Below are 27,899 nucleotides of genomic sequence, written 5' to 3' on the forward strand. Positions count from 1 at the left end.
GAGAGCAGGGACGGTGAGCCCTATTCACACCTCGGCCAGGCTGCGGTGGCCAGGACTGGTTTGGGAAGGCAGGGCCCCGGTGTGCAGGGGCCCCAAGCCAACAGCCACAGCCTCCTACCTACACAAGGGTGTTCGGGAGCATCTCAGGGCCGGAGACTTTGCTGCCCGCCCTGCCAGGACTTTGTCCTCACCCCTGGCACCATGAAGCTCCAGGTGTTCTGGACTGGGCTGGAATACACCTGCCGGCTCCTGGGCATCACCACTGCTGCAGGTAAGACCCCGCCTCCTGGCTGCTGATCCTTGCACACTGGCACCGCAGATAGGGCTGCCTGAGGGGTGGGAGGTGGCCAGGAGACAGCAGGCACGTCCAGCCACTTCTGTGCTTCGACTTTTTTCCCAAGACCCCCAGAAACACTGCTCTGTAGAGCAGCAGCAGGTGCAGTGGGGTGAGCCTTAGGCTGGGGACCAGAGGGCTGGGTGCTGGATCTTTGCTTGGCAACTCACCCTCCCTGTGACCTTGGGAAGCCTCAAGATCCTCATCTGCAAAATGATTCCAGGGGTCCACCCCACCTGCTCAGAGAGTTGTCATGAGATGGAGGTGGAGACAGAAGGTGAAGGTAGAAAGGGCTGGGCCTTGCTGTGTAGCTACAAAAGGTCAACTGAGCTCATCCTGCTTTACTCAAACCATAGCCCTACCTCATGGACAGAGAATTCCCAGTCATGAGCAGCTGCCCTGGGGGGACAGGCTGAGCTTGGCTGGACATGGAGATCACAGGCTTCCCTCGGGTCCATGTTGGAACCTGTTAACAGAACACCCTGTAGGAACCCAGACCCCTGTCTGCGGTCTGACTGCAGGAATACACTGTGGTCTTAGCAACAGAGATGCTTCCCAGAGATGCTGGGCTCCCTCCCTCACCCAGCAGAATCACAGGGCTGTTCAACTGGCCAGGAGGGCAGACTGTTAGAGCAGAGCCCACAGCCACCATCCTGAGCCCTGCCTGCTCGCTTCCCCAGGGCAGGCCCAACCCTTAGCCCCATTCCCCCTACAGGGCCAGGATCTGTTTTGGGGAAGTGAACAGGCAGAATTCTGAGCCCTTAACTCTGAGCCACATTGTCCCTTGGGGACAAAGAAGAGACACACCCCCTATCAAAGCCCTTCCCCACCACTGGGCAAAAGCTTACCCACGGGTCTTGCCAAATGGGAAAGTTCTCCTAGGTCAAAATCACATAGTGCTGGTTCCTGCCCCACCCCAGTCACTTGCATGATATATGACCTTGGGGAGCCCCTGACCCCTCTGAGGCTGCACTTTCTGATCTGTATGATGGAGATACTGGACCTGCTGGCCAGGTGTTTGCACAGATTAAGGATGCAGGAACTGAGCATGGCTAAGTGGAACTGAGGATGAAAACCTCTCAGCAGAAGCCCCCATGACACACTCCAGAGCTCAATGGGAAGCTGGGTCATTTCAGGAGCACTGGGCTGGGTTCAGCCGTGAGTTAGATCATGAAGGGCTGCTGGATGGTTTAACCCCACCCCTCCTGCTACAGGATGGGGCACCTGAGTTCAAATGCGGGTGGTGACCTTGCCCAAGGTCATGCTGCATGTCAGAGGGACAGCCAGCCCGGAGCCCTGGTCCTTCAACTTTCACAAAGGTCAGGGCTCTGGCCAAAACCTTCCCTGTCTTCCAGAGTAGGCAGCAGGAAGAGGTTCAGAATTGCTCTGCTGAGGCTCTGAGTGGAGACACTGATGGAGGAGCCAGATCCAGCCACTTTCAGAACCACGTTGTCATCTACACATAAGGGAATGATGGCCAAGATCCTCAACAAGCAAACAAGCCATCCTGGGGAGAGGAAGGCCACCCTAAATAGGTTTCCGTGTCTGTTGATCTGAGTCCACCCTGCTCCCTCTAGGCTTTGGTTTCCAAATCTGTAAAATGCCAAGAATCCCACAGTTTCCCCAGCCACACTCCACCCAGAGCTGAGACCCACCTCCTGTCGAGAGGCTGTTCTGAGATGTATGTACCTATCCTTCTAATGGATTAGCTACAGACAGTTTAACAGTCTGATTTATCTCAGTCACAGGAAGAGTCTGCAGCCCCTGACACTCCCCTCCCCCCCCCCCCCCACACACACAGACACACCCCGTGCGCGCGCACATAGGGCTCGTCTTAACCACAGCCTTTATCTCCACACAGGGACTGCTGTTAATGCTGAGAATGGGCCTCCCTCTTGGTTTTGATAGGAGATTCAGACTAAAAATAGCCATGAGCTCCCTTCTAATGGCCAGGCTTTCAAATCATCTTGCTTGGGCTTTCTAGAGTGCTGGGAGCGAGTGGGAGGCTAGAGAGAGGGGTTTGGTGTTCTTGGGCAAATATCGAGTTTCTTCCAGCATCACTGAACTCCTGGCCTATTTCCAGTACATAAGATTTGCAAATTCCTTATTCTCCTAAGCCTCTTTTTTGTTGAAATCCTCTGTTGAGAAATCCAGGCTTCATTTACAAGGGCACTGCTGCTAGAAAGGAAATAAGACCGGAAATAGAGGGCCTCACTTTACAGAAACCCCAGGGAGGTAGGGAGTGTGGATTTCTTAAAAGCTAGGAAGACATGTGACCCAAGGGCACTCAGAGTGTCACCTGCAGGGACCAGGCAGCTGCTAAGAGGCTACAGCCTCTCATTAGCAGCCTCTTCCCTGGACCCCCTGCAGACAGGATCAGTGCTGTCAAAAGCACTCAGGGCACCTGGTGGGTGCCTCTGCCAGCATGTCAAGGCCCTATGACTGTGGATGAAGCCACAGCCTTTAGATGAAGCCTCCTTAGGATTCTTCGAAGTCCCGCAGACCATTCTTGCCCCACCTCAGTGTCCAGACCCATATCATGAGGAATTGTAGAGCACAGATGGATCATTACCGCCACCAAATTGGGATAAACAGGCCTCGAGTAGTTGCACCTGGGTGGAAGTGTTTCTAAAATTAGAAAATTCCCTCCCTCTGGAACAGTCATGTGGTTTCCAGGATGTCACAGACCACTCCCGCATTGTTTACACCGGGTTCATTTGTATCACCTCCCTGGCTCGGGATGTGGGGGTTGGGGGCAGGCGCCCATGGGTCCATGTGCATGCATGCGCCCGTGTGATGTCTAAGTGCCTCAGTTGCTGAGACGCAGCATCCATTGCCACCCATGGAAGCAGACACAGCTCGGAAATGGCACACAGGCTGTGAGCACTCCACATCCCCCTGTGCGGATATCGAAGCTCCTGCCTGTCCATCCCTCAAAGCAGGTTCTCCCTCTGTCCACTGGAGACAGGGTAAAGATGTCCCGAGTGTGAGACTCAGGCCCCAGAGGAGGCTCAGCCCTGTGACCGGTTCTCAGCACAGACCAAATGGCAGGAAAGGGGTCCTGGGAAATGGGTTTAACTGAGACTGGAGCACAGCGGTCCAGGGCACTCCTCCTCTGTGAGATGAGAAAGGACCTGTCCCACAGCATTGGTCCCAGTTGCAGGCTAGGAAGGCAGGGTTGGCTTCCCTTTGAACTTCAGCCATCCTCTTACTCTTTAACCTCAGGGGAATCTTGAATAACTCCCTCGCCACTCCCCAGCCCCTGCTGAGGTGGCCAGGAAGAGCATGGGAAGATCCCCCTTTGTGGGGCAGAGGAGGCACCTCTCAGGCCGTCCAGGCCCCGCCTTGTAGAGAAAGCCCTCCCCTGAGGCTGTGTCCTCACACACAGATGTGCATGGGCTTCCCCAAAAGAGGCTTGCTCAGAAAATGTCTCTGGGCACTTGAGCAAGGCCTCCCAATTTCCCTCAGAGCAAAGAGGCTCCAGCTTGAGGCCCCACTGCCCCATCTCCAGGGCTGAATTTCACTCTTCCAGCCTCTGCCCAGAGCAGGGGTTGCTGAGAATGAACATGATTATTTGAGTATTTACTCAAATAATACTCAAAGCCCAAGCTTTGCACTACGTATTTTAAATGCAGTATCGCATTTCATCCTCCTGTCATTGGAAGCATCATCATGTTCATCCTCATACCCACTACACAGGAAGGAAAACTGAGGCCTGATGGAGTGAAGCATCTTGCTCAGGGTCTCACACCAGGAAGCAAGAAGACAAAGTTCTACCTGATGATGGTCTGCTCCTGAGACTCCACTCCTAATCGCTATTTCCTCTACCTGAATCAGGATTAAAAAGCATGTCTCATAGTATTTTGATGACCCCAAGATGCAGGATGCAAAACATACAGAGAAGAGCGAGAGAGGCTTGATCAGAACTTCCCCATCCTCTACCCTCATGCTCCTGCCCTTGGTCAGTTCTGATCAGGCAGGTGGGGTCATGGTGAGGACACACGTACACTGAAGCACATAGTCAAGGATCACCAAACACTTTCTAAATCTCAAGACACCGATATTCATTGCAGCTATCCATTCTTTGTCTCAAGATTGCCACACATGCTTTAACCAGCACCACCATGACCTTCTCTAGCCAAACCTGCTCCTGGAACCCATCTGGGGACAGACAAATCTGCACACATTTCCAGAGGGAACTATCACAGTAGGGCTTGCCTTGATGGGTCCAGAGGTGCAGAGCTGACTGCATGCATTATGGTCATTGTCTCGCTCCAGCCCCACAAATGCCTGAGAGGCTGGAGTGCTGGGCTCAGTCCCATTTTACAAATGAGGAAACTGAAGCTCAGAACATTGAGGTAACCTGGCAGAGGTCACATGGCCAGGAGACAGAGGTCTGGTGTTGGAACTCCACTCTGCCCAAACACAGGGCTGTGTTATGGCAGCTCCAAAGCAAAGGGCATGGCAGAGCCAGCAGGGCATGAGGGGATGGAGGCAGAGCCATTCTGAGTGAACTCTGCTTGTCAGGCTGATGTGCTGTTTCTCACACATTGAGTGCTTGGGATCAACCTGGGATCACTGAGGGGTTTTATTTTGTTCCAGGTTTTGACCCATTAACCTGTTTCTCTATATAATGGACACGGCCACATTTTCAACTGCTCCCATGCTTCCCACACAGTTAGAGCATTGGCTTATTAATGTAGATTAGGAGAAAAGAAGTATTTAAAACCCAGCTGTTCTCATTATATTTTAAAGGATACAGCAAATGCATAGTTTGACCTTAGCCCTGTTCAAAGCCTTCAGGAAAACAAATGCTTCTGAAGCAGCCATCTTGGGCCCTCCATGCTAATTTCACCCCTCTTACATGTATATCCCCATGACCACCTCCTGCTGTTTAAGAAAGCGTCACGCACTCCAACGCCTCGCAAGAGATTTATCACCCAAGTGAGCCCACATTGCATTTTCAGACCTTCCAAGTGAATGTTGACTGTTTTCCTTTTCTGTTACAATTGGCTCCACAAGTAAATGGAATCTGCCTCCCTCTGTTCCCCCCACCTACCACCAACAAGCAATAGGATTTGGTTCAAACATTTCTTTTTTCACAACTTTGTGCCTGTGCCTTGCTTCTAGATTTATAACAAGAAATCTGAAACTTCAATTGGGTTTCATTTACTTGGCAAACTGTTGCTGAGTCCCCAGTTATGCAGTGTAGACACACGGATTAGAATGGCAAGACCTTGCCCTGTGGGAGCATATGGGCTGGACAGAGAAGCAAACTAGTAAGTGCACATCCGAGCACCAAGCACTGCAGCGTAGTATTTGGGAGGTGGGTCTGTGTCCTGGGACAACCACTGTATCTACCCTCTGGAGTTGTGAGGGCTCAATGAAACAATGGCTAAAGTAGCAAGCTGCCTGGCACATAGATTCTCACTCAGCACGGACTAATTTTAGAGGAACGTGCAGGGCATGGAACTGTGTAGCATGAGTTATAGGCTCCTTTTGTTGGAAGGAAGAAGAAGGAAGATCTGAGGAAAGGAGCAAAGCAGTATGTGACTCATGAGGCTGGAAGGAGGAAGGGGCTATACTGTAAAGAGCATTATACTGGGAAACATTTCCCATCACATTCTGAGCTTGGATTGTGAAGATCAGCCCACAGGAACTTGGCTATTTCTACACCACATATAGTAAGCCAACCAGAGGAAAGATAGCAGCCCTATTTTATTTTTCATGGGATGACAGCTCTTTCAAGATTGTCCTGGGTTCTATTCAGCCTTCTGAAGAGGGCTGTGAACAAAAAGAAACGTTGTCTGACATAAGTGGCTGACACTGTGAAGAAGGGGCTCAGGAAGCCCCCTAGGAGGCCAGGTAAGAGTCAGATGAAGAAGCCTGGTGTGTGTGGAATGGACAGAGAACAATGGGGGCACGGACAATGCTTTCTGGAAACCTGCCATGTGGATGGGTGAGCAGATGCATTCTCCCTGAACACTGAGAAGGAATAGGAAGTGAATACCTCGGTTCTCCCTGACATTGAGACCTAGAAGAAATTTCTCCTGTGGGCCTGTGTAAGTTTGTTTTCACACTGCTGATAAAGACATGCCCAAGACTGGGCAATTTACAAAAGAAAGAGGTTTAATTGGACTTAGAGTTCCATGTGGCTGAGAAAACCTCACAATCATGGTAGAAGGCCAGGAGGAGCAAGTCACATCCTACATGGATGGCAGCAAGCAAGGAGAGACAGCTTGTGTGGGGAAATTCCTCTTTTTAAAACCATCAGATCTCTTGAGACTTATTCACTATCATGAGAACAACACGTGAAAAACTTGCCCCCATGATTCAATTACCTCCTGCCAGTCCCTCCCACAACAGGTGGGAATTCAAAATGAGATCTGGGTGGGAACACAGCCAAACCATATCAGTGTCCTTACAAGGGAGATGCTATTCTACATGGGAGACACTATCCTCAATAGTGCCAATGAACCATGTGGGTCTGCAGTGTCCTTCCTCATCACCAAAGAGTGGGGTATCAGCACAGATGGCCTCACAGGTGAATTCTACTAACACTTAAGGAAGAAATATCTATTCCACACAAACTCTTCCAGAAATCTGAAAGGAGGGAATACTTCTCAACTCATTCTATAAAATTAGTATTTATGTGGATACCAAAACCAAAGATATTATAAGAAAACTATAGACTAATATTCTTCTCAATATAGATGCAAAAATTCTAAGCAAAGTTTTAACAAATACAAATATATTGAAAGAATGATATATCATAATCAAGTGGAGTTCATCTCAGAAATGCAAGGTTGTTTTAATATTTGAAAAATCAATTAATGTAACTTACCGTGTGTTATGGACTAAATGTTTGTGTCCCCCCAGCCAAATTCATATGTGGAAATCCTAACACCCAAGATGATTGTATTAGGAGGTAGGGCCTTCTCTGAATGGAAATAGTGCCCTTATAAAAGAGACCTGAGAGAGCTCCCTAGGCCCTTCTATCATACAATGTGCGGTAACAGTGAGAAGACAGTTTTCTATAAGGAGGGGGTCCCTCAGATACCAAGTCTGCCAGCACCTTGATCTTGCACTTCCCAGCCTCCAGAACTATAGGAAATAAATTTCTGTTGTCTATAAGTTACCCAGTATATGGGATTTGGTTATAGCAGCCAAAATGGACTAAGACATCATATTTAAAAACTAAAAAAGAAAAACCATATTATCATCTAAATAGACACAAAGTTTTAAACAAAACCCAACATTCTTTTATGATTAAAATAAAACTATCATCAGCAAACTAGTAACAGAAGGAAACTCCCTCAACCTTAAGAGATCATTACAGAAAACATACATCTACTTAAATGTAGATGTATGTTTTCTACTTAAACGACCAGGTGCTTCCTCCTAAGATTAGGAACAAGGCAAGGGTGTCTACTCTACCACGTCCAGTCAGCATTGTACTGGAGGTTCTAGCCAGTGCAAGAAACAGAAACAAAATGCATACAGATTGTCCAGGAAAAAGAAAAATTTTATTCACAGATGACTTTATCATCTATAGAAAATCTAATAGAATCTACCCCAAAAGCTACTTGAGCTAATGGAGGGAATAGCAACATTGCAGAAGACAAGCTTAATATATAATAATCAACTGTATTTCCATACATTAGCAACAAACAATTCGAAAATGAAATCTTTAAAAATGCAATTTTAATAGCATTGAAAATCTGAAATATTTAGGGATAAATCTGACAAAAGATGTAAAACAAACTACACTAGAAACTAGAAAACATTGCTGAGAGATAACAAAGAAAATCTAAATGAACAGAGATGTATCTTGTTGATGAGTCAGAAGGCTCAATATCGTTAAGACATCAGTTCTCCCCCAAATTGCTATACAGTTTCAATAGGAGCCCAATCTGAAGTCTCTTCCAACTGAATGTCCAGAAATATCTGCCATGAAATCCTTCCCTTTTCCCACACTGTCTCTGAACCCTGGCTCATGTATATCAGCTGAACTGATCTCCACATGTAGGTAAACCTCCCCACCATGCTTACTGTTTGCCACCACTTCTGAGCTAAGAATCCTGTGGCTACTACCTTACTGTCCCAGTGAATTCACAGCAACTGTTTCCAGCAACTCCGTAGTCTTGGAAATGGTACAAATCTAGCTTTTCACCTCTACCCTGGCGGTGACCACCTCTCCTGGACCATCCACGCCCATTGTCATCAGCCTGGAGCATCTTTCCCTGAGGTGTCCTTGGACACCCTGAGTCCAGCAGGAGACGAGAATGAAAAGAAGCAATAAATATACATGGTGGGTTCTGAGGCTGCCCTCAGCAACAGTGAGTACAAAATTCTTATCCAATGCCCAGGGCATCCAGTGCCAAGATTAGTGTGGCCTCTGATGACTGTGAAGCACCCCATGTTACCACCAAGGGCATCACAATGAATGCAAGACATATGTCACAATTCAACCCATGGAGTCAGAACGGATAAGCAACAGTGGATCATGAGGTCAGCCCTACGGCAAAAGCAGCAGCAGCCTGAGGCCAGGGGAATATCCCCTCAGTAGGCAGCCCCGCAGATGGCCCCAGCCTCAGGAACATGCTGGCCTGAGCCCCGTGGGGTCCCTAGCAGGGTTATGGAGGGCTAACACAAGAGATGTGGAGATAGATGGGAGTTTGGGTCACTTATATCCCAACTGGGCTTTGAGAAGGGACCTCAAAGTAAATTAGTGAACAACAAGCAACATTGGTGCACAGGGAACAGCTTTTTGGCCACAAAAAAACCCACAAGTGTGTTAATGGGAGCAAAGGATGAGAATAAACCCTCTCCTTCCACTGGAGAATACTGGTGGGAACCGCCTGGCTCTTATAATAGCTTTCCTAGCCATCTTCTGCATTTGTGCAGCACTCTCATTTACTTAGACTGAGCAGTGGTGGGCACCATTTTGAATGTTCTTATTTTCCCCATTTTCCAGAAGAAGATGCGGACCAAAGAGTTAATCACTTTCCTGAGGATGCAGGACTTGGCTTTTCTGATGCAGGCCCCGTATTCTTTCTGCTCTGGTTCAGCCCACTCCTAGCTTTCGTCCACCCATGCTGAGACCAGAGCTCCAGGATGAGAAGGATACTCACACAGTGGCTGCCCAGCCCAGGGCTGTACCACAGGCTCTTGGCCCAGGATCTCTGATCTCTGCTAAGCCTGAACTACAACAAACAGCTCAGGAAAGCAACACAGAAGCAAGCCCTGGACCCTGAGAGAAGAAAGTTCTTGTACCAAGGTTGGATCTGGCCCAGACAGGAGGGACAGAGACTGGAGGGAAAGAGCTAACAAGATGAGAGAGGCCAGGCTTGTGCGTGAATGGTTCCATCAAGGTGCGATGCAAGGCACCTCCTGGGATCATGCAGGGAGTGAGACAGAGGCGTGGGGTGAGCTGTGCTGGAGTGGGCATAAGGTACCTCTGTTGGGCTAGGGTGAGAGTAGCTGGGGAGCCTGAGGTGGGATAATAGGGAGGGATGGAAGGAGTCAAAGGCCACTAATGGCCATGTCAAGCAGTGCTGTTCAGTGTTCCCATGCCCCTCCACCTGGGTGGGAAAGACAGCACAGCCGGACTGAAGCACGTCTCAGGGCGATTATTTCTTGTAGAGAATTTGGTGTCATGAGGCTCTGGTTCTGCGGGTAGCAGGGCCTTTGTCCCATTGTTTGTCTCCATTGATTGGCTCCTGATCATTGATCAGTTAATCCAAAGATCAGCTCTTCAGTCCCTGATCCCAGCTCAGGGTAATGCCCTGGGGGTGTCTGTTCTAGTGAGTTGCTGATTCAGGCCAACCACTTCCACACTGGACTAGCACCCTGTGAAGGCAGAGCTTCCAAGACACCAGCCCCACTGCCCTGTGAGAAGGATGGAAGGCCAGAGCGCAGGCTAAATTCCAAGAGGAGCTAGAAGCCCTCAGACCCTGGGCCTCCCAAATCTCTAGATGCCAGGGCCAGAGCTACCACTCTCAGGGCCAGGGAAGGGCCTACACTGCCCCTGAGGGAGGGAGTGCCACCTTGGGCTTAGACTGAGGGCCACATTAAATTACAATGAGGGCCCCCTTAATTTTAAGAGGAGCACCTCCTTCATTGTAGAACACCTCCTTAATTTAATGGCAAATATCTTCTTAGTTTTAGGGAGAACACCTCCTTAATGAATGAGCACCTCTGTAATTTTAGGAGGTGTGCCTCCTTAATTTTGAGCCCTGGTGTCTTTCTGGGCCCACCCTGCTCCTAGTTCTCTGGGTGTCATAACTTCTTTGTGTTTAACACAGAGCCCCGCCTAAATCTGAAAACTGGCAGAAACCTAAGGTCCAATTCCACAAAACAAGGAATGGGCCGTCCTCATCCACACGTTGAAGTGAGGCCTTTGAAAGGGCGGGGGCCCACATGTGCAGTCTCCGGGAACAGACGCTCAGCAGACTGGAGAGGAGCTCCTTCTTACCTGTGCCAATCCCATTCTTCATTCAAACCCCCACTAAATTTCAGGCCACACTTCATGTTCACCTCCTGCCAATTCTGGAGACCAGTCCCCTGGAAAAAAAACTCCTGGGAAACTCCAGGCCCTGGGTGAAAACACTTTGGGGTCCTATATCTATGTCATGTGGAACTGTGATACCTTCCAAAAATATTTTATTCCCAGTACAGTCCAGTCAGCACACCAAGCTAGGAGCTTCCACAGCCAGGCCCAACGTGGCTCTCTGGGGTGAGTGTCGGATAAGGTTCACGAAATTCCTGCAGCAAGGAATCTCACTTCTTGCTTTCTTCACTTTTTCTATTGGGAATGTTTGCAAAATGCAACTGTGGGAGGGACCTGCTTTGGATGACACAGGGTTCTCCTCCACAGATCCTCTATGAAGCCTTAAGTTATAAAACCACCAATAGGATTCCATGACCCAGTGGAAGTCCCCAGACCCCATCCCTATTCCTAGAAGCCTGAATCTCCAAGGCTATGGGGCAGGTGCTGCAGGACCCAGAAATGCTTACTCCTGAGGAGTCAGAATATAATGTTTACTCTAAGGAGTCAGGCCAGACACAGAGACTTCCACGCCAAAAACCTCAGGTGGCTAGATGACTGAATAAGCTGCTTTTCCAGTTACCCTTGCATGGCTGCATAACAGCCCACTCTAAAACGTAGTGATGTAAGACTACAATCATTTGATTATACTCAAAACATTGTGATTCGGAAATTCTGGCAGAACGCGGTGGAGGCGGCTCACCTCTACTCCATGACGACTGGGGCCACAGGTGGGGTCACAGGTAGGGTGGCTGGAGTGGCTCACGTGGCTGAGGTGGCTCATCTGGTGCTTTGGTTCTGATTGTTGTCTGGGTCCATCACTTCCAGTCTGTGTCACATCTGCTGGAGCTGGAATGTCAAAGATAACTTTTTCCATCATTTGTCCTGTGCAACGCTGAACCAGCTGGGGCTGTTGTGCCTCTCTCTCTCTTTTTCTTTCTTTCTCTCTCTTTCTTTGTCTTCCTTTCTCTCTTTCTCTCTCTCACTCTCATTTCTCCCTCTCTCTTTTTAGAAGTCTGTCTACAAGGCTGGCTTGGGCTTCCTCACAATATGTCGGTCTCACTCCTCAGGGATTAGCAGGTGTGTCTTCACAGCAAAACCATTCTTAGCCAACTTTCCTGAGAGATGGCAGCCAGCACATTGCTGAGAAAACTGGGAGACCTTAGAGTTGGCAGTTCCCACTTGGGAGATGTGCAGATGAAACAAGATGTACAAAGAGGGCCTACTGTCTACATGGCGTGTGGTGGCACCTGGGTGAGAGGCAACAGGGCTGACACGCCCAGGAAGCTTCCAATCCCAGACACCTCCTGGCCAGCCCACACCTCTGCCCCCCTATTGCCCAGATAAAGTCCAAACATCAACATGCAATGGCAGGGCATGCCTTCTGCTTTATGCCTGGGAAGCCTCTTCTCTGGGTCCCCAGACAGAACAGACCCTCCACTCTCCTGGGCCTCAATGCCAAGCGCCCTGCTGTGCCACTGGACAGTAAAGCCACCTGCACCACACCACCAGGAGCCACAGCCAGAACTGTGCTTCAAGCCCAAGTCAACAAAGAAACTAGCAGATACCCTGTGCTGGGATAGGGAGTGACCAGGAGCACCTGGAGCTGGTCTCTGTCCCTCAGCCACCACCAAATGTCACCGAAGTCTCTCACCATCTGCACGGGGTCAGGGAGCTTTCTGAAATACCAATCTAAACACGAGTTCCTTCTGCTCACACTGCAGAGCCCAATATTTAAGAACCCCACAGTCACCTTGATCCACATGCACTGCTCATTGCCCCCCACTGTGCCTCTGCTTCTGCTGTTAGGGGCCCCCACACCCTGCAGTGCCTGGCCCCTGCATCTGCACAGGTCTATTTCTGTTGCTTTCCTAGTCCATTCTACCTTCATCTTTATTCATCTTCTTTGATAGTCCCACGAGTGGCCCCTCCCGTCTGGCCCCAGAGCTCCTGGGTGAGTCCCTCATCCAGCCTGGGTCACTGCCCTCACTGAATGCACTTTTCTCAGTCGACATCACATCTCTCCTGCTAGACTAAGCATACCCCAGCCATGAGCCCAGTGCCTGGCCCAACCGGTAACCACAGTAGACCAGCTGGGCCCCGGAGAAGCGGCCAGGAGCCGCCTCCCAAGGTGGGTGGGCCTGCCGCTCCCAGCAGAGCTGCCTGAACATCGAGACCAGAGGCAAACAGAGCAGGGGACAGAGGAGGGACTCGGTGTGAGTCCGTATTGTTTCAACCTGGAATGCTCTGCATCCAGGAACATGAACCTCAAAAGTGGGAGGATTGAGCAGAAAGTGGTGACCCGTTGGTCTGGATATCAAAGGGCTTTACAGCCTCCCATGAGTGCCCCACTGATCATCTTCCACCTTGGGTAAATTGAGGAGCCATACTCCTGGCTCCCCACACTCTCCTCCTCCCACCAACTGGCGTCCCTCAGTCTCGGCAGGCAGAATCCTGCTGGCTATGGTTGGGAGGGAGCTTGTGGAAGTGACCCCACGCCCCTTAGTACAAAGTGGCTGACTGGACACTGGCAAAGCTGCCAGGGCCAAGGTGGGGGGAGGGAGTCACCTCTTTGCATTGATCACCTGACATCTATCAGGCACTAAGCCGTGCATTTCAGACTCCAAACCAAGCAATTTTCTCCAATCCAAGCAATGACTCTGTGAGTTGTAACTTATTCTGCCCCTTCCACAGATGAGAAAACACAGCTTGGATGAGTTAAGTACTTGCCACTTGTGTGTAATAACACACAGAACTGGGATTTCCATCCGGCTCTCATTTCTCTGTTGCCATTTTTTGATTTTTTTTTATGCAAACCAGCACTGTCTCTACAGTGTTCCTCAAATGCCCCTCTGACCGCTGACCCTCTGTTTGTCTAAAGAGTACAAAACAAAAGGCATCAAAATAGCTCTCCACATGCCAAATGGGTGCAGATCAGGGAAGAAGCTGAGTTCCCAAGACCCTTTCCTGCCATCTGCTGGTCGTCTGCCACAAGCCCTGTTGTTGGCCAACATGACGTGTCATGTGAGTGGAGCCCATCCCTGCCCTACAGAGTGCTTACACAGGCATCAGCCTGGAGTCGAACATCCCTTCCCAGGCCCAGGGCAGAAAGCACTTCTTCCCCAGCCAGTGATTCACTGAGCACCCGTGACATGCTTGGTATCAGTTAGCTCACTACGGTCCTCATGACCACTGTGTGCAGGAGATATAATGAGGAAACTGAGACTCAGAGAGATTGGGTGACTGTGCTATGAACTGGAAAATGAGAAACTGAAACTCAGGATCTGACCTGGGCCTCCATCCGTGGTTGGTTGGTTGGTTTGACTTACATTCTGTGTGCCTCAGTTTCCTCTATGTAAAGCGGGGATAACAAGAGTACCTTCTCATAGGACTGCTGCAATGATTAAAAAAGCAAATGAATGCTGGGTGCTGAGAATAGGACATGGCGAAAAACAAATAAATGGCCATTCGCCTGCACAACACACATATACTCACATACACTCACATATTCACACATGTACATTCACACACATACACACACGCACACACGTGCACATATATACTCATACACTCACATATTCACACATGCACTTTCACACAATACACTCACACACACACACACGCACACACATATGCACATATATACTCACAAACACATTCACACATACATTCACACATGCACTTACATACACACCCACATACACACACATACACTCACACACTCACATATATACTCACATATACACATACACTCACACACTCACACATGTACACACACAGATACACTCACACATACATGCACTCACAAGCCTACACACACACACGTGTCCACACATGCACGCACACACGCTGGCAGGCAGTGGGTAGCAGGAAACCGCGCACCACCTAGAGCTGGCTGCCTCCACCCGGTCTCTAGGCCCTCACTGTCCAGCATGTATCCTTGAGTGAACTACACAGGCCACTGAGCCTCACCGTCCTCCTCTGTAAAATGGAGAGAGTGGGACTCCTGTGCCACGGGCCTGCTGGAAGGGCCGGGACGTGTGCAACACGCTGTGGAAGCTCTGAAGTGCTCTGTAAGTTTGGACTCTTCAGTTAGGCTGACACTGCAGGGGGATGTGGCCCGCTAGCATCATCTGTCCTCCCCCCAGGTGAGCCAGCAGGTCAGCTGGAACCTGGAGAGGGTGACCCGGTGTCCGCCTCCTGTGAACCAAGGGACTGATGGCACGTTAATGTGGGCAGTCGCCCATGAAGCAGAGCGGAGCCCCAGAGCCCTCCATCCATCACTCAGAAAACATAACCGCCTCTTCTCGCCTGCCTAGATCCAAGTGCTGTGTCCCCTTTCCCCCGTCCCGTAACTCCACAATCGCCCCTCCCACCCCACACCCCCCGGAATCGAGGGGTGGAGTGCTGGTAGCTTCAGTGCAAGGCTCTTCCCTGCTCTCTAGAAGAGGCGTTTCAGCATTGGACAAAGGGCCCCCTTCAGCTTGAGACACCAGGCGATGGAAGCCCACACAATGTCTCTGCCAGGGAAGAGAGGAAGCACCGGAAGCCAGGAAGCAGCGCCACGAGCAGCAGGGAGGAGGGGCCACCCCCAGGCAGCCGGGGACGACAGCCCAGCCCACCATCTTTGACTGGAAGGAAGAGAGGGTGAAGCCACCCTTCAGCACACAGCAGGGGCATCATCAGAGCCCAGAGAGAAAGAGGGTCAGCAGTGTAATCAGTTAGGGACAGGAAGACTTCTGGTCAGCAGGCCGATGCACTGCCCCTGGAATGTTTCTATCAGGGACTCCAAGGGTCAGTGCTGTGCTGGTTGTGGGAAGCCATGGGAGCCAGCAAATCCCTGTGAGGAGAGCACCCAGAGACAGCAAGTCTGGAAAGGCAGGTCCGAGATGAAATTCACCTGTGACAAATGAAAGGTCAGCACCAACTGCCAAGAAAGGGGAGGAGGAGAGGTGAGGTTGAGTAACATTTCCTTGTCAGAGCAAAAGCCCAGGGGTTTAATCAGCACTGGGTCCGAAGCAATGAGCAATGAGTGTGACCTGCAGCCACCCCTCAGCAAGCAAGACCAAGGCCACACAACAGCAACCGGTGACCCAAGCAAGAGAACAGGGCTGGGGCAGGACCCATCCACAGCCAAGCACTGAAGCCAGACACACAGCACACACTGGGGTGGGCCCCAGCACGTGACAGAGAACAGCTGTGAACCAAGGGGCTGATGGCACATTAGTGTGGGCCGTCGCTGGGGGCACTAAGGGTGGCTGCTCTGGGGAAGCTTAATCAGAAGACCTCTGGGCCTCTGCCTGGAGTTCCAGGGAGCAATCCAGAAGGCTTCCTGCTCTCTTGCACCTTGCTAGTCACAGCTGCCTGTGTCATGAAGAGAAGAACCTAACTTGGCTGTCAGTCCCCAGGAAGAAGACACACTCCACAGCCAAGGTACCCTCAACAGGGCAGTGCTGTGGTGTAGAGCACCAGACCCACTCTTCCTTCTTATCTTGCCCCTTAGTGTTGATCGGCGTGGGCACTGAGACCTTCCTCCAGGGCCAGTTCAAAAGCCTGGCTTTCTATCTGCTGTGAGTATGTGTGCACATGCCACTTTTGACCTGCAAGTTCTGCTCAACTCACCCTACATCTGTCTACTCAGAATAACTCAGAGCATTCCCCTTCCCATGCGAATTCCATCCTATCTCAGGGGTGAAGGGAGTTGAGGGGGGCTCTAGAATAGCTCCCGGTTTGTGCAGACCATCCCATAAATCAATGAATTATCCTTTCTACCCACCTGTCCATCCACCAATTCATCCAGCCAGCCACCCATCTATCCATCCATCTGCCCATCCATTTGTCAACCCACCCATCCATCCACTCACCCACCAATCTATTCATCCATCCACTCATCCACTCATCCATCTATCCATCCATCTACCCATCCATCCAGCTACCTATCCATCTACCCACCCACCTCTTCATCCACCTGCCCATCCATCCATCTATCCATCCATCTACCTATCCACTCACCTATCCATCTATTCGCCCACCCATCTATTTATCCATCCACCCACCCATCCATCCATCTACCCATATATGCATACATACATACACACACCCATTCACCCATCCACCCACCCATTTATCCATCCATCTTCCAATTCATCCAGCCAGCCACTCATCTATCCATCCACCTGCTTATCCATCCATCTATGCACCTACACATCCATCCATCCATCCAACTACCCATACACCCAACCATCCATCCATCCACCCACCTATCCATTTATTCACCCATCTATCTATTCATCCATTCACTCACCCATCCATCCATACACCCACCCATCTATCTATCTACCCATCTATCTATCTATTCATTTACCCATCCATACATCTATCCATCCATTCATCCACCCACCTATCCATCCATCCATCCACCCATCCATGCATCTCATCAATCATTTATTTATTCAGCAAATATTAATTGAGCTCTTGTTTAGAGAATGGGGAATCAGGTCAAAGGAATATATATTTGAGCTTCTCTACATGCCAAACACAGTTAAATGTCTTAATTGCATTATGTTATTTAACTTTCACAGCACTGTAGGAGAAGGGCATATTGGCCTAGTTTCACAGATGAGAAAATTCAGAAGGAGTAAGCAGGTTAGCCCACATCACCAAGCTCATGAGCAGCAGGATCCAGATTCAAACCCAAGACCCTTTTGTTCCCCAGACAATGTCTTTTCTTCTCCACTACCAGCTACCTCTGTAAATGTGTCCTGGCAGGAAGGTGATCCCTGTGCAGTGGTGTCCCAGGGGATTAGAAGAACCTGGGTCTCTGCCCCAGCATCTCTGCAGCCCCATCCTGAGGGGCTTCTGGCAGTTTCTTCCTAATGATATAGGAAGGCTGTGTGTTCTAGCACCCCAAATCCTGAAGAGCTTACTGAACTGAGAAGCAATAGATAACAATTTGCCAGGCTGCCCCACAAATGTCCTGTTCTGCCTACAGGGTCCACCAGGCTGTGACCTCCACTCCCCTCCCTCCTCAGGATCCATCTCCACCTTCAGGTGGCCGCTGACCTGTGCTCTTAGCAGCCTCCACCCTCCTGCCTCAGGGCAGGCTCCTTACTGTGTTTGGGGGTTCACACCTGTCATCTCCCAGATGTGGTCCAACCTCCGAGCCCATTTCCACAATGCTGTCTAGACACACAGATCTCTCTGACAACCTTCAAGGGCTTCCACCACCTCTGGTCCACACCGTGTGCCATATTCTGGCCTCTGCCTCACTTCTTGCCACTCATGTACAGCCGGGGGCTTCTGACTCTTTTTCAAACTCACCAGCATGGCCTCGTCTCCAAGCTTCACTCATTCTGTTGGGTGCCCAAGCACCTTCCACCCATTTCCACCTGCCCAGTGCCTGACACTCCTTCCTGGCATTCTGCCCTGGCAATTGGGCCCTGAGCCTGGAGCCCCTGCTGGCTGGCAGTGACTTCTCCTGGTTCTGAACACCCTCCATGTCTAACTGACCATGTACCTAGCTGCTGTGCACCATTGCCCTGGGATCCAGAAGCAGGCGGGCCTTCCTCCTCTCCAGTGGGTCCCTAACTCTCAGGTCAGGCCATGGCAGGTGAATGCAGGCTGCCTTCTGCCCAGAACCCTGTTTTGTCTCTGTTTCGAGGGGACCCTATGCCCATGTGGTCTCTGGGTGGTCTAGTCCAGCCTGGGGTCCCCTGCCCCTCGCTGTGCCATGCTCTCTAACACCCACAGGATCAGCACTCAGTACCTGCCCTGTCTGTCCCTCCCTGCCACTCAATAGCACCAGACAGGAAGTCTGAATGAGTCGCTTTATTCCCCAAGCCTTGATACACCCCTCTGTCCCAGGGCATAGAAAAAGGCAGTGGCAATTATCTTGCAAAGCACATGTCTTGATGTGCCTGTTAGGCATACAACCTCTGGAGCCCGAGTGCTGGGTTCTGATCTTCCCCCTGCTACTGATAAGGGGCCATTGGTGATGGAGCAAACCTCTCTGTGCCTTAGTTTCCTCATCTGTAAACTGACAATAATTATAGTGTTGATTATAATATAATATAGTGCTTATTATAAAATTGTTGCAAGGACTAAATGTGTTGATATTTGTAAGGCCTTTAGAACTATGCCTGGCCCATAACAATCATTACATAAATGTTAGTTATTATCATTTTAAAACCAAGGAGTAAGGGTTAGGCTCACACTGGGAGGCATAGAGAGGGAGAGGAGTGGAGATCACTAAATGATCTAACTAATCACAGGGAGAGAGAAGTGATAACTAGAATTCATATAATCACTGTGTGCCAAGCATGGTCCTAAGTGCTTTACAAATATCGTTTAATTCTTAGAACAGTTTTACTGTTGATGCACTATAATAACCCCAGTTTACAGCTGAGGAAACTGAGACACAGAAAGGTCACAACTCTCATCTGTGATCACACAATCTAGAAACACCCATGGCTCTGAGGAAACCCTGACCCCAAGCCACTTTCTGCACAACACTATCCACTTTCATTCCTTCATTTATTGCAATGCTCATTAATGGAGCCCAATAAGCCCAACACACTGTGAGCCTGGGCTGTACAGAAGAATTAGACAAGGAACACTCTCTGGGAGTTCACAGACTGGTGACTCTGGTCGTATGGTACCACTGGAGAAGTAAGAGGAGGTCACCAGACAGACTGGAGAGGGAAGGGGAAGGCCTTCCAGGAAGAACTCACTTGTGCAAAAGCCCTTTGGCACCTGATAGCTTCTTGTGTTGTCAAGGGAACTTGGAGGATAGGCAGTGAGACCATCCGTAAGTACATATTCCATTTCCAAGGATACTGATGTGAGTCTAGGGGTGGCCTGGGAGCCATGAATTCTACACTTTCCTCAGGAGATGCTGATTGCAGGGTCCCTGGACCACACTGGGAATACGAGGAGCCTTTGAGGCATCCTGTATCAGGAGGAACATGATCAGATTCAGGTGTCAGGCAGCCCAGAGTGACACAGTGGGGGAGCAGGAGACAGGGCTGGGGTAAGTGAGGAAGCGGAGCTGGTGCGGGGGTCCAGGGGGCAGGGCCTGAACCCAGGCAATGCCCATGAGGTCAGAGAACAGGAGCGATTTGGAAGGTATTGAAGGAATGTAATCAACAGCTCCTGGTGACTGTTTGGACAATAGGAAAAAGAAGAAGGAAATGTTCAGGAACAGGTCCAGGTTTACGGCTGGAACACAGGCAGTGGGTGTCCATCCTGGTGACCAGCAGGTAGAAGGACGTGCCTGCCAGTGTCACACAGGGTGCCAGGTGAAGGCCATGTCACCTGCTGGCCACGGTGCCCTCCCCACCCATCTCTGAACCCCAGACCCCACCTCTCCCCAGCATGTCCCAGTCCAGAACAGGCCATGGCCTAGAGATAGCCCGTGGTGAATGTTGTCTGGGGGAATCCAGGTCAGTCCACTGGCTGTAGATGTGATGTCAGGAGACCATGTGTGAGAAGACAGCCCTCAGGAAAGCAAAGGAAGACAGAGGTGCCAGCCTCCCTCACCTGTCTCCACCTGCAGGTTTACAGGAGCCGCTGTCTCCATATGCGAAGGGGCCTACTTTGTGGCTCAGCTGCTGGCCATCTGCTTCCAGTAAGTAGTCTCCAGAGAGACCCCTCCATTGTCCACCCCAGCCCCAGACACCACAGATGTCTCCACCCAAGAGCCCACAACCAGGGGATGTCCTGCTCCTGAAGCCACCATGGACAGGAGCCCCCCACCGAGGTACAGCCAGCCTGGCCTGGAGGTGGGCACAGGCCCACGGGGCTCCATTGCCTTCTTTGCCCTGGTCCCAACCAAGAGAACCAACCAACACATTCATTCAGGTCCTGTCCTTGTCCAGAATCCCCAGAGAAGTCCAGCTCCCCCTCACCAGGAGCAGCCAGTCACTGGACCCCAGTGTCTGAGCCATCTGCCATGGGGTGAGGACCCTGCAGAAGGCCCAGCTGGGAGTGAGCAGACCTGGGTTTGGGAACTGGCTCTGTCTCTTCCTAGGGCCCGGGGGCAAGTCAGGGGCGATACATCTCTACACCCCTTCGTGGGGCAGGAGTGCAGACCCTGCAGGATCTCATGAGGCCCTTGCTGCTTCCCAGCCTACACTCAGTATGTGGAAGCTGTCATTGGTGAGACCAAGGACTGCGGCTCTCAGAACCTAGACACTGGTCCCTGGGTGGTCAGTGAGAGAGCCAGTCTTCAGATCCAGCTGTCCCAGCACCTTGCAAGGCCATTGGCTGCCTCTCAGGCTCACCAGCCCTAAGGCAGAAAGCTTTCCCCTTTCTGCTGAATTCCACTGCCAAGGCGTGCTTGAAACTTCAGCTGGGGAGAAGGCTGGGGAGGAATGGACCCTGGATGGACTCCACCGCACCCTGCCACCATGCACACGCAGGAATGGGCACTAGGGGGCACCAGTGAGCCATGGCAGTCCAGCCTGCTGAGCATAAGAGAGCAGTGCTTTGGGCCACCTGGACAGCCTGAGCACTCCCTCAAAGCTAGAGGGGCAGGATGCGGCTGTGTAGAGCCCCAGCTCTAGGCCAATTCAGAGGATGAAGGCGCTGGGTCTAAAGGCAGGCACTTGCCCCCTGTGAAGCATGGAGGCAGCGCCCCTGAAGGAAGCTGCTCAGCATCAGGCTTCTGCCAGGGCTATGTGTGGTCCCTGTGTATACAGTCAGAAAAGAAGCCCTTCTGGGCTGACACTGTACTGTGCCTAGGCAAGGCTGGGTGAACAGGACACAGCTGGGTGCCAGCCTGCTCATTCACTTGGCCAGGCCTCTTGTGCAGCGCACTACAAGCACAACTGTCCCAGGAAGGTGGCTCCCGAACTGCACACTTTCTCTGCATTAGTGCAGACTTCCCAGTGAGCCCTGAGCCTCCAGCTGTCTTCCTCACTAACTCATGCAGCATCCTGAGAACATTTAACTTGCTTCCCCCTCGACCAGAAAAACAGGTCTGGGCAGCCTTTCAAAAACTTGCGGACCCTCCAGAGGGACTCAGGCAAATCCACTCATTGTGGAACCCACACCAAGGACCGCTAGGGCTTCCTGTTCAGCCAGGGCCCACTGCAGAGCATGCCCACAGCAGGGCCTGGCCCAGACTCCATGGCATCCGGTCTTGCTGGGGTTTTCCTGGGACACATTATGCTAACCTGGACTCCCTCTCACCAGGTGTCAACCAGGGTCCCTGGCAGACAGAGTAAGGGAGAAAGCCCACTGGCTGGGCTCCTTCCAGAAGTTCCTGGCCTACGTGCTGCTGTCGGTGGCCTGCTTCCTCCACCCGGTCCTGGTCTGGCACGTGACCATCCCAGGTAAGAGCACAGGGGCAGAGATATGCAGCCCCAGCACAGGTGGACTCTGAGCAGGAGGAGCTGAGCCCCTCAAAGTCTAGCTCCAGTGGTGGCTCCAGGGACCTTACCTGCCCCACTGCCCTCTCTGACCTAGAGGGTGGACATGAGGAATCACGGGAATGCCAGACATCCTCCATGCTGATCAAATGGCAGGAATGTCCCAAGAAGTGCATCCTTCCTTCACAGAGCCGTCCAGAAGTGGAACCGCAAAGGGGACCTCACCTTTCCTCCCACTGACCATGTGTGGTCTGAGCTTCCCAAGGGTGTGACATGGCCACTTCCCTGCCCAAACCCTTCTGAATCTCCCCAGTGCCTACTCATTCAGGTCCAAACTCCTCAGCCTGGGTTGAAAGGCACTTCAGGGTGGGACCACAGAAAATCTTCACAGCCTCATCTCCTACTTCCACTTCACTGGGTGCACACCACTGGCCAGCTGGTTTCTGGTCACAGAACCCAGGATTTCTTGCTCCCACCTCTTCAGTTTCATCCACGACCTTTTCTGCTAGTGTCTTTCTCCTCTCTGTGAAAACTGTGCCCCCTCCTCATGAACCCATCTACAATACAGGGAAGACAGCCCTCCAGGGAGACCATGTTGAAAAGCAGAGCCTCCATCCTTCCTGCCATTTAGCATCCCCGTCCCAGCCTCCAAGTGGACCCCCAAATCTGATGTGGGGTGTGAGGACAAGCCAGGCAAGAGGACCAGGGCCACAGGGGCCTGTGAATGGCCACACAGCACTGGGTTGCAGGAGCCCTGCTGCACGACCTGCTTGCAAGGGCTCTGGATTTTTTCCGCAACTCATCTAGAGCCCTGACCTCTGGCTCTTTTCCAGGCTCCATGCTCATCATCACCGGCCTGGCCTACTTCCTTCTGAGCAAGCGAAAGAAGAGGAAAGCTGCCCCCGAGGTGCTGGCCTCCCCAGAGCAGTACACAGACCCCTCCAGCAGCGCTGTGAGCACCACCGGTTCTGGGGACACAGAGCAAACCTACACCTTCCATGGGGCCCTCAAGGAGGGGCCCAGCTCCCTTTTCATCCACATGAAGAGTATCCTGAAGGGGACCAAGAAGCCCAGTGCCCTCCAGCCCCCCAACACCCTGATGGAGCTGAGCCTGGAGCCAGCCAACTCCCTGGCCAAGAAGAAGCAGGTGCATTTTGAAGACAATGTTGTCCGCATCGTCCCCTCCCTTGCCGAAGGTCTGGATGATGGGGACAGTGAGCCAGAGGAGACCACCTCTGACACGACACCCATCATTCCCCCTCCCCAGGCCCCACTCTTCCTGTCATCTCTTACAGCCACTGGCCTGTTCTGAGCACTTGCTGCAGCCTGGAGGACGCTCAGTGAGGGGTCTACCTAGCTCAATGGCCCTCCCTGGAGTTTCAGGGTCTTCTCTGGTCAGCTTTTCAAGGGGTAACCAGACACCCCCACGCTGGCTGGGCCCGTGAGGCCATCAGGAGGTGTGACTGGCCAGCATTTCTGCAGAGGCCTCGAGGGAGGCACAAACAAGGTTCACACCACCTCAAGCCAGCACAAGCTCCTTCCTCCTGGCCACAGATGGGGAAACCCTTATGCTTCCCCAACGAGACCATCACTGCCACTGCGCACGAGGCTGCAGGTGCCATTGACTCAGCCCAGAAGGGACAGAGGATGTCTGCCCAGCAAAAGCCTCTGGGCTTTTCTTACTCCTGACCCAGGGCACAACACTCAGTGAAGAACCTATGGTCCACCCATCTCTGAAGGCCCAGGAAAGTGTCAGTAACTTAAGCATCTCTAAGGCAGGAGAAGGTGGCCGTGGGTCTTGACCAACCAAGACTGCTCAGGGTCGGGAGGGGAGGCTGCAGGCCTCTGATGGGAGCAGCCGGGCCATGGGCCACATTCTCTGCATGCTCTAGGGCTGGGGCTGAGCTGCTCAGGGAAACAATGCCGCTCTGTGCTCACTGTGGGAAAGCTAGGCCAGATGAGCAAAGCTCATTCCAGAAACATGGCTGGGGACTTCCAGCCTCCTTACCACATGGCCTTTCCAAGATTCCAAGTTGATGATGCAAACTGAAAGCAGTGAATGCCAGGGCCCAGAAGGCAATGTCTGCTGTGTGCAGGACCACAGAGGCTGCCCAGGGGTGGCACAGCACAGAGAAGTTGCAGTGCCATGTTTAGGCACTTGGTAGCAGAATAGGTGATAAATATAAATTTCTTCAAAATGAAGTGAGGGGGGAAGAAGAGGAGGGAAAATGGGAGGATAAGAGGAAGTGGGCAGGCAAGCAAGTTCTCTGCCATGGGGCCACGGAAGTGACAGTTAACCCAGAAGGAACAAAGACATCTGAATCAGATATTCCTTTATAAATCTGTAAAGGATTTGCAATATAGGCTTTAATTCTAAAAATTGTTGTCGGGTCCGTGAGGCTGTTGCCAGGAAGAGTAGAAACACCTTTCTTCATGGCAGCGAGGGAGCAGTCAGGAGGAAGAGTCCTGTGGCTTCTCAGTCCCTGTGGGGGCTAACGCAAAGCTCTATAGAACAAGTCTTAGAGTGCACGCTCTACGGTCTAATGAGAAACTTGTGTTTGCGCTTGCACACGTTTCAATGTTCCCTACAGGATATTTTACAAAGGTATGAAAATAATGGCCAACCAGAAGCTAGTATCAGTTTGGGGCCTAAATGCAGCAGCTGTTCCTGATAAGCAGATAAGCAGAGCTCTTCCTGCAGTAGCCCAGGTCTCACCAATCAAATGACAAATGGCTAATCAAGACACTCCTGCAAGCCCTCAATGGTGAGAGCTGCAGAGCTGCTTCTTCAGCTGCCATCAAGGCAGGACCTCAGGACCTGATTGTCTACAGTCAGGGAAGAGTGAACAATATGGGATATGGGTATAGGTAGGTGGTAGGCAAGGATGGTGCCCCATGGCTGATGGGCCTATGGGATATGGGTATAGGTAGGTGGTAGGCAAGGATGGTGCCCCATGGCTGATGGGCCGGGTGTCTCAGGCAGGCCCCCTGTGCACAGAAAGAGCCTAAGTGCAGAGGAGCCAGGCGTCTTTCCCCTGTCATCTGTGGAAGGGGAATGCGATGGCCACAGACACCCTCATGGCACAGACATGGCCAGCCTCTGACGTTCCTGTGCATCAGAGTGGTTCTGTCCTCGAAGCCCCAGTCAGCAGAACTGGATGACCAGGTCGCAAGAAGCAAACCAGAAAGTGTGATGTCAGAGCTGTCAGATCCCATTTAATAAACACTTCAGTAAACCCAAGTGTGGAGTGTTGTTTTGGGTGTTTAGAGACGTGTGTTGGGAGCACCCTTTCGGAGGTGTCTTAGTGTGTGTCTTAGGAGTTCCAGTAATGATGCGATGGAATTCTGAGGCACGTAGGCTTCCTGGAGATTGTCATCAGTTAAGAGAGTGTCTGCTGGTGTGCAGCATTACAGGACAATTATGATCTTACCTAGGTTAGTAAAGTTCTCAAACACTCTTATGGCTACAAAACAAAAAACAAAAAGCTGGAGTGAGATCATTAAATAGGCCAGAACTCTCACCCATCAGTGGACCAAGCAAGAAAGTGGCATCTTCCTCATAAGCAGATGAGCACCACGTGTCTCCATTGATTCTCAGCCTGTGACCTCTATGACCACATCCTTGTCCAGTAGGATCCCTGCAAAGCAGATGTTGTAATCATCTGCATCCTTGCCAAGAAGCAAAGACTAGAAGGGCTGGCCCTGCCATGATCCCCCTCCCTGCCTCAGCAGAGAGGGGACCATTTTGTATATGAAGAACAGAGTGACAGGAAGAAGAAAGAGCACCAGGCTGAGCACCATTCGACCTCTACTAATACACGTCTGACCCTGTTCAAGCCCCTTCACATCTCTGGCTCAGGTTCCCCTATTAAGTGGGAATCACAGCAGTAACTCAACAAGACAGGGGCAAGTGCTTTTCAGAACTACAAACAGGTCACTGTGATTGCACCACATCCCTATCCCTATGGGGGACTCACCGTGAGGGGGCACTGAGGAAGCACCACCCTGACTTGCATCTGTGGCAAGGCCAGTTCAGGTCCAAGAGCTCCTGTCTCCACTCCAGGTTGCAGGGCTAGAGCCTGGGGAGGTTACAGCCCCCAATGCCTATCTCAGAGGAAAGCCATAGTGGACCCCACATTTGCTAGCAGCTGCTCCCTGGGGGTCACACCATGGGTCCTCTGTCTCCCTCTCCCATCAGCCCTAAGGTGGCTTTTTGTTGTTAGTTTTCTGAAATATCTTTATTGAGATATAATTCATATAACATAAAATTCACAAATTTAAAGTGTACAGCTAGGCCAGGCACAGTGGCTCATGCCTGTAATCCAAGCACTTTGGGAGTCCAAGGTGAGTGGATCACTTGAGCCCAGGAATTTGAGACCAGCCTGGGCAACATAGCAAAACCCTGTTCCTACCAAAAGTATAAGAAATTAGCCAGGCATGGTAGTACACAACTGCAGTTCCAGCTACTTAAGAGGCGAAGATGGAAGAATGGTTTGAGCCCAGGAGGTCAAGGCTGCAGTGAGCTGAGATCATTCCACTGCACTCCAGCCTGGGCAACTGAGTGAGACCCTGTCTCAAAATAATCTTTAAAAAATTTTTAAATTAAAAAAAAAGTGTACAGCTAAACAGTTTCTAGTAGTTTTTTTTGTTGTTTTTTTGTTTTTTTTTTTTGTAGATGGAGTCTCGCTTTGTCACCAGGCTGGAGTGCAGTGGTGTGATCTTGGCTCACTGCATCCTCTGCCCCCAGGGTTCAAGCGATGCTCCTGCCTCAGCCTCCTGAGTAGCTGGGACTACAGTCGCGCATCACCATGCCCAGACATTTTTGTATTTTTAGTAGAGACAGGTTTCACTATCTCGGCCAGGACGGCCTTGATCTCTTGACTTCATGATCCACCTGCCTCAGCCTCCCAAAGTGCTGGGATTATAGGCGTGAGCCACCATGCCAGGCCTCTAGTAGATTCTCAAACTATGTTCATCACAATGTAAATTCACAACATTTTCATCATTCCCCAAAGCAAACACAACCTAGCACCCATTCGCACTCACTCCCTACCTCCCATCACCTGCCCTAAGCAACCATTAATCTACTTTCTGTCGTATAAATTGAATCATATAATAGTGGTTTTTTTGTGACTTCATTCACTTAGCATGATATTTCTGAGGTTCATCCATGTTGTAGCACATATCTTTATTTTATTTCTTTTCATGGCTGAATAATACTCCATTGTATGGATATACTACCTTCTGTTTATCCATTCGTCTGTTAATGGACACTGGGGTTGTTCCCACTTTGTCCCTATAAAGAATAATGCTGCTATGAACACTCGTGTACATGTTTTTGCATGAACATCTGCTTTCATTTCTCTTGGGTATAAATCTAGGAGTGGAATTGCTGGGTCATATGGTAACTCTGTGTTTAACTTCTTGAGGAAATGCCAAACTGTTTTCTAGAGGGGCTGCACCGTTTTACTTTCCCACCAGCAGTGTTGAGGGTTCTGATTTCTCCACCTCCTTGCCAACACTTGTCATTGTCTTTTTTTATTATAGTCATACATGCACTGTGGCTTTGTAGTTCCTTCATGACCAAGAGTGTTGAGCTTCTTTCATGTAATTATTGGCCTTTGAATATCTTTTTTAAGAAGTGTCC

The 27,899-nt window shown here is 50.9% G+C and overlaps 1 protein-coding gene across 4 annotated transcripts; it reads left to right on the forward strand.

The window, feature by feature from the left end:
- On the forward strand, window positions 1–27,554 carry TMEM72 (transmembrane protein 72). 4 transcript variants are annotated; one of them, XM_054436197.2, is made up of 8 exons: window positions 8,892–9,708; window positions 11,010–11,072; window positions 13,765–13,907; window positions 16,387–16,453; window positions 20,437–20,508; window positions 22,077–22,216; window positions 23,086–25,120; window positions 25,180–27,554. In XM_054436197.2, the coding sequence occupies exons 1-7, from the start codon at window positions 9,695–9,697 to the stop codon at window positions 23,562–23,564; spliced, it is 978 nt and encodes a 325-aa protein (XP_054292172.1). In that variant the 5' UTR covers window positions 8,892–9,694; the 3' UTR covers window positions 23,565–25,120; window positions 25,180–27,554. The 4 variants fall into 4 exon arrangements, with proteins under 4 accessions (XP_063525900.1, XP_054292175.1, XP_054292173.1 ...); XM_054436198.2 differs by lacking the exon at window positions 13,765–13,907 and having other exon boundaries at window positions 8,877–9,708; XM_054436200.2 differs by lacking the exons at window positions 11,010–11,072; window positions 13,765–13,907 and having other exon boundaries at window positions 8,855–9,708.
- The last annotated feature ends 345 nt before the right edge of the window (window positions 27,555–27,899 follow it).

This window comes from Pongo pygmaeus, chromosome 8 (assembly GCF_028885625.2).
Source record: "Pongo pygmaeus isolate AG05252 chromosome 8, NHGRI_mPonPyg2-v2.0_pri, whole genome shotgun sequence".
Lineage (NCBI taxonomy): Eukaryota > Metazoa > Chordata > Mammalia > Primates > Hominidae > Pongo > Pongo pygmaeus.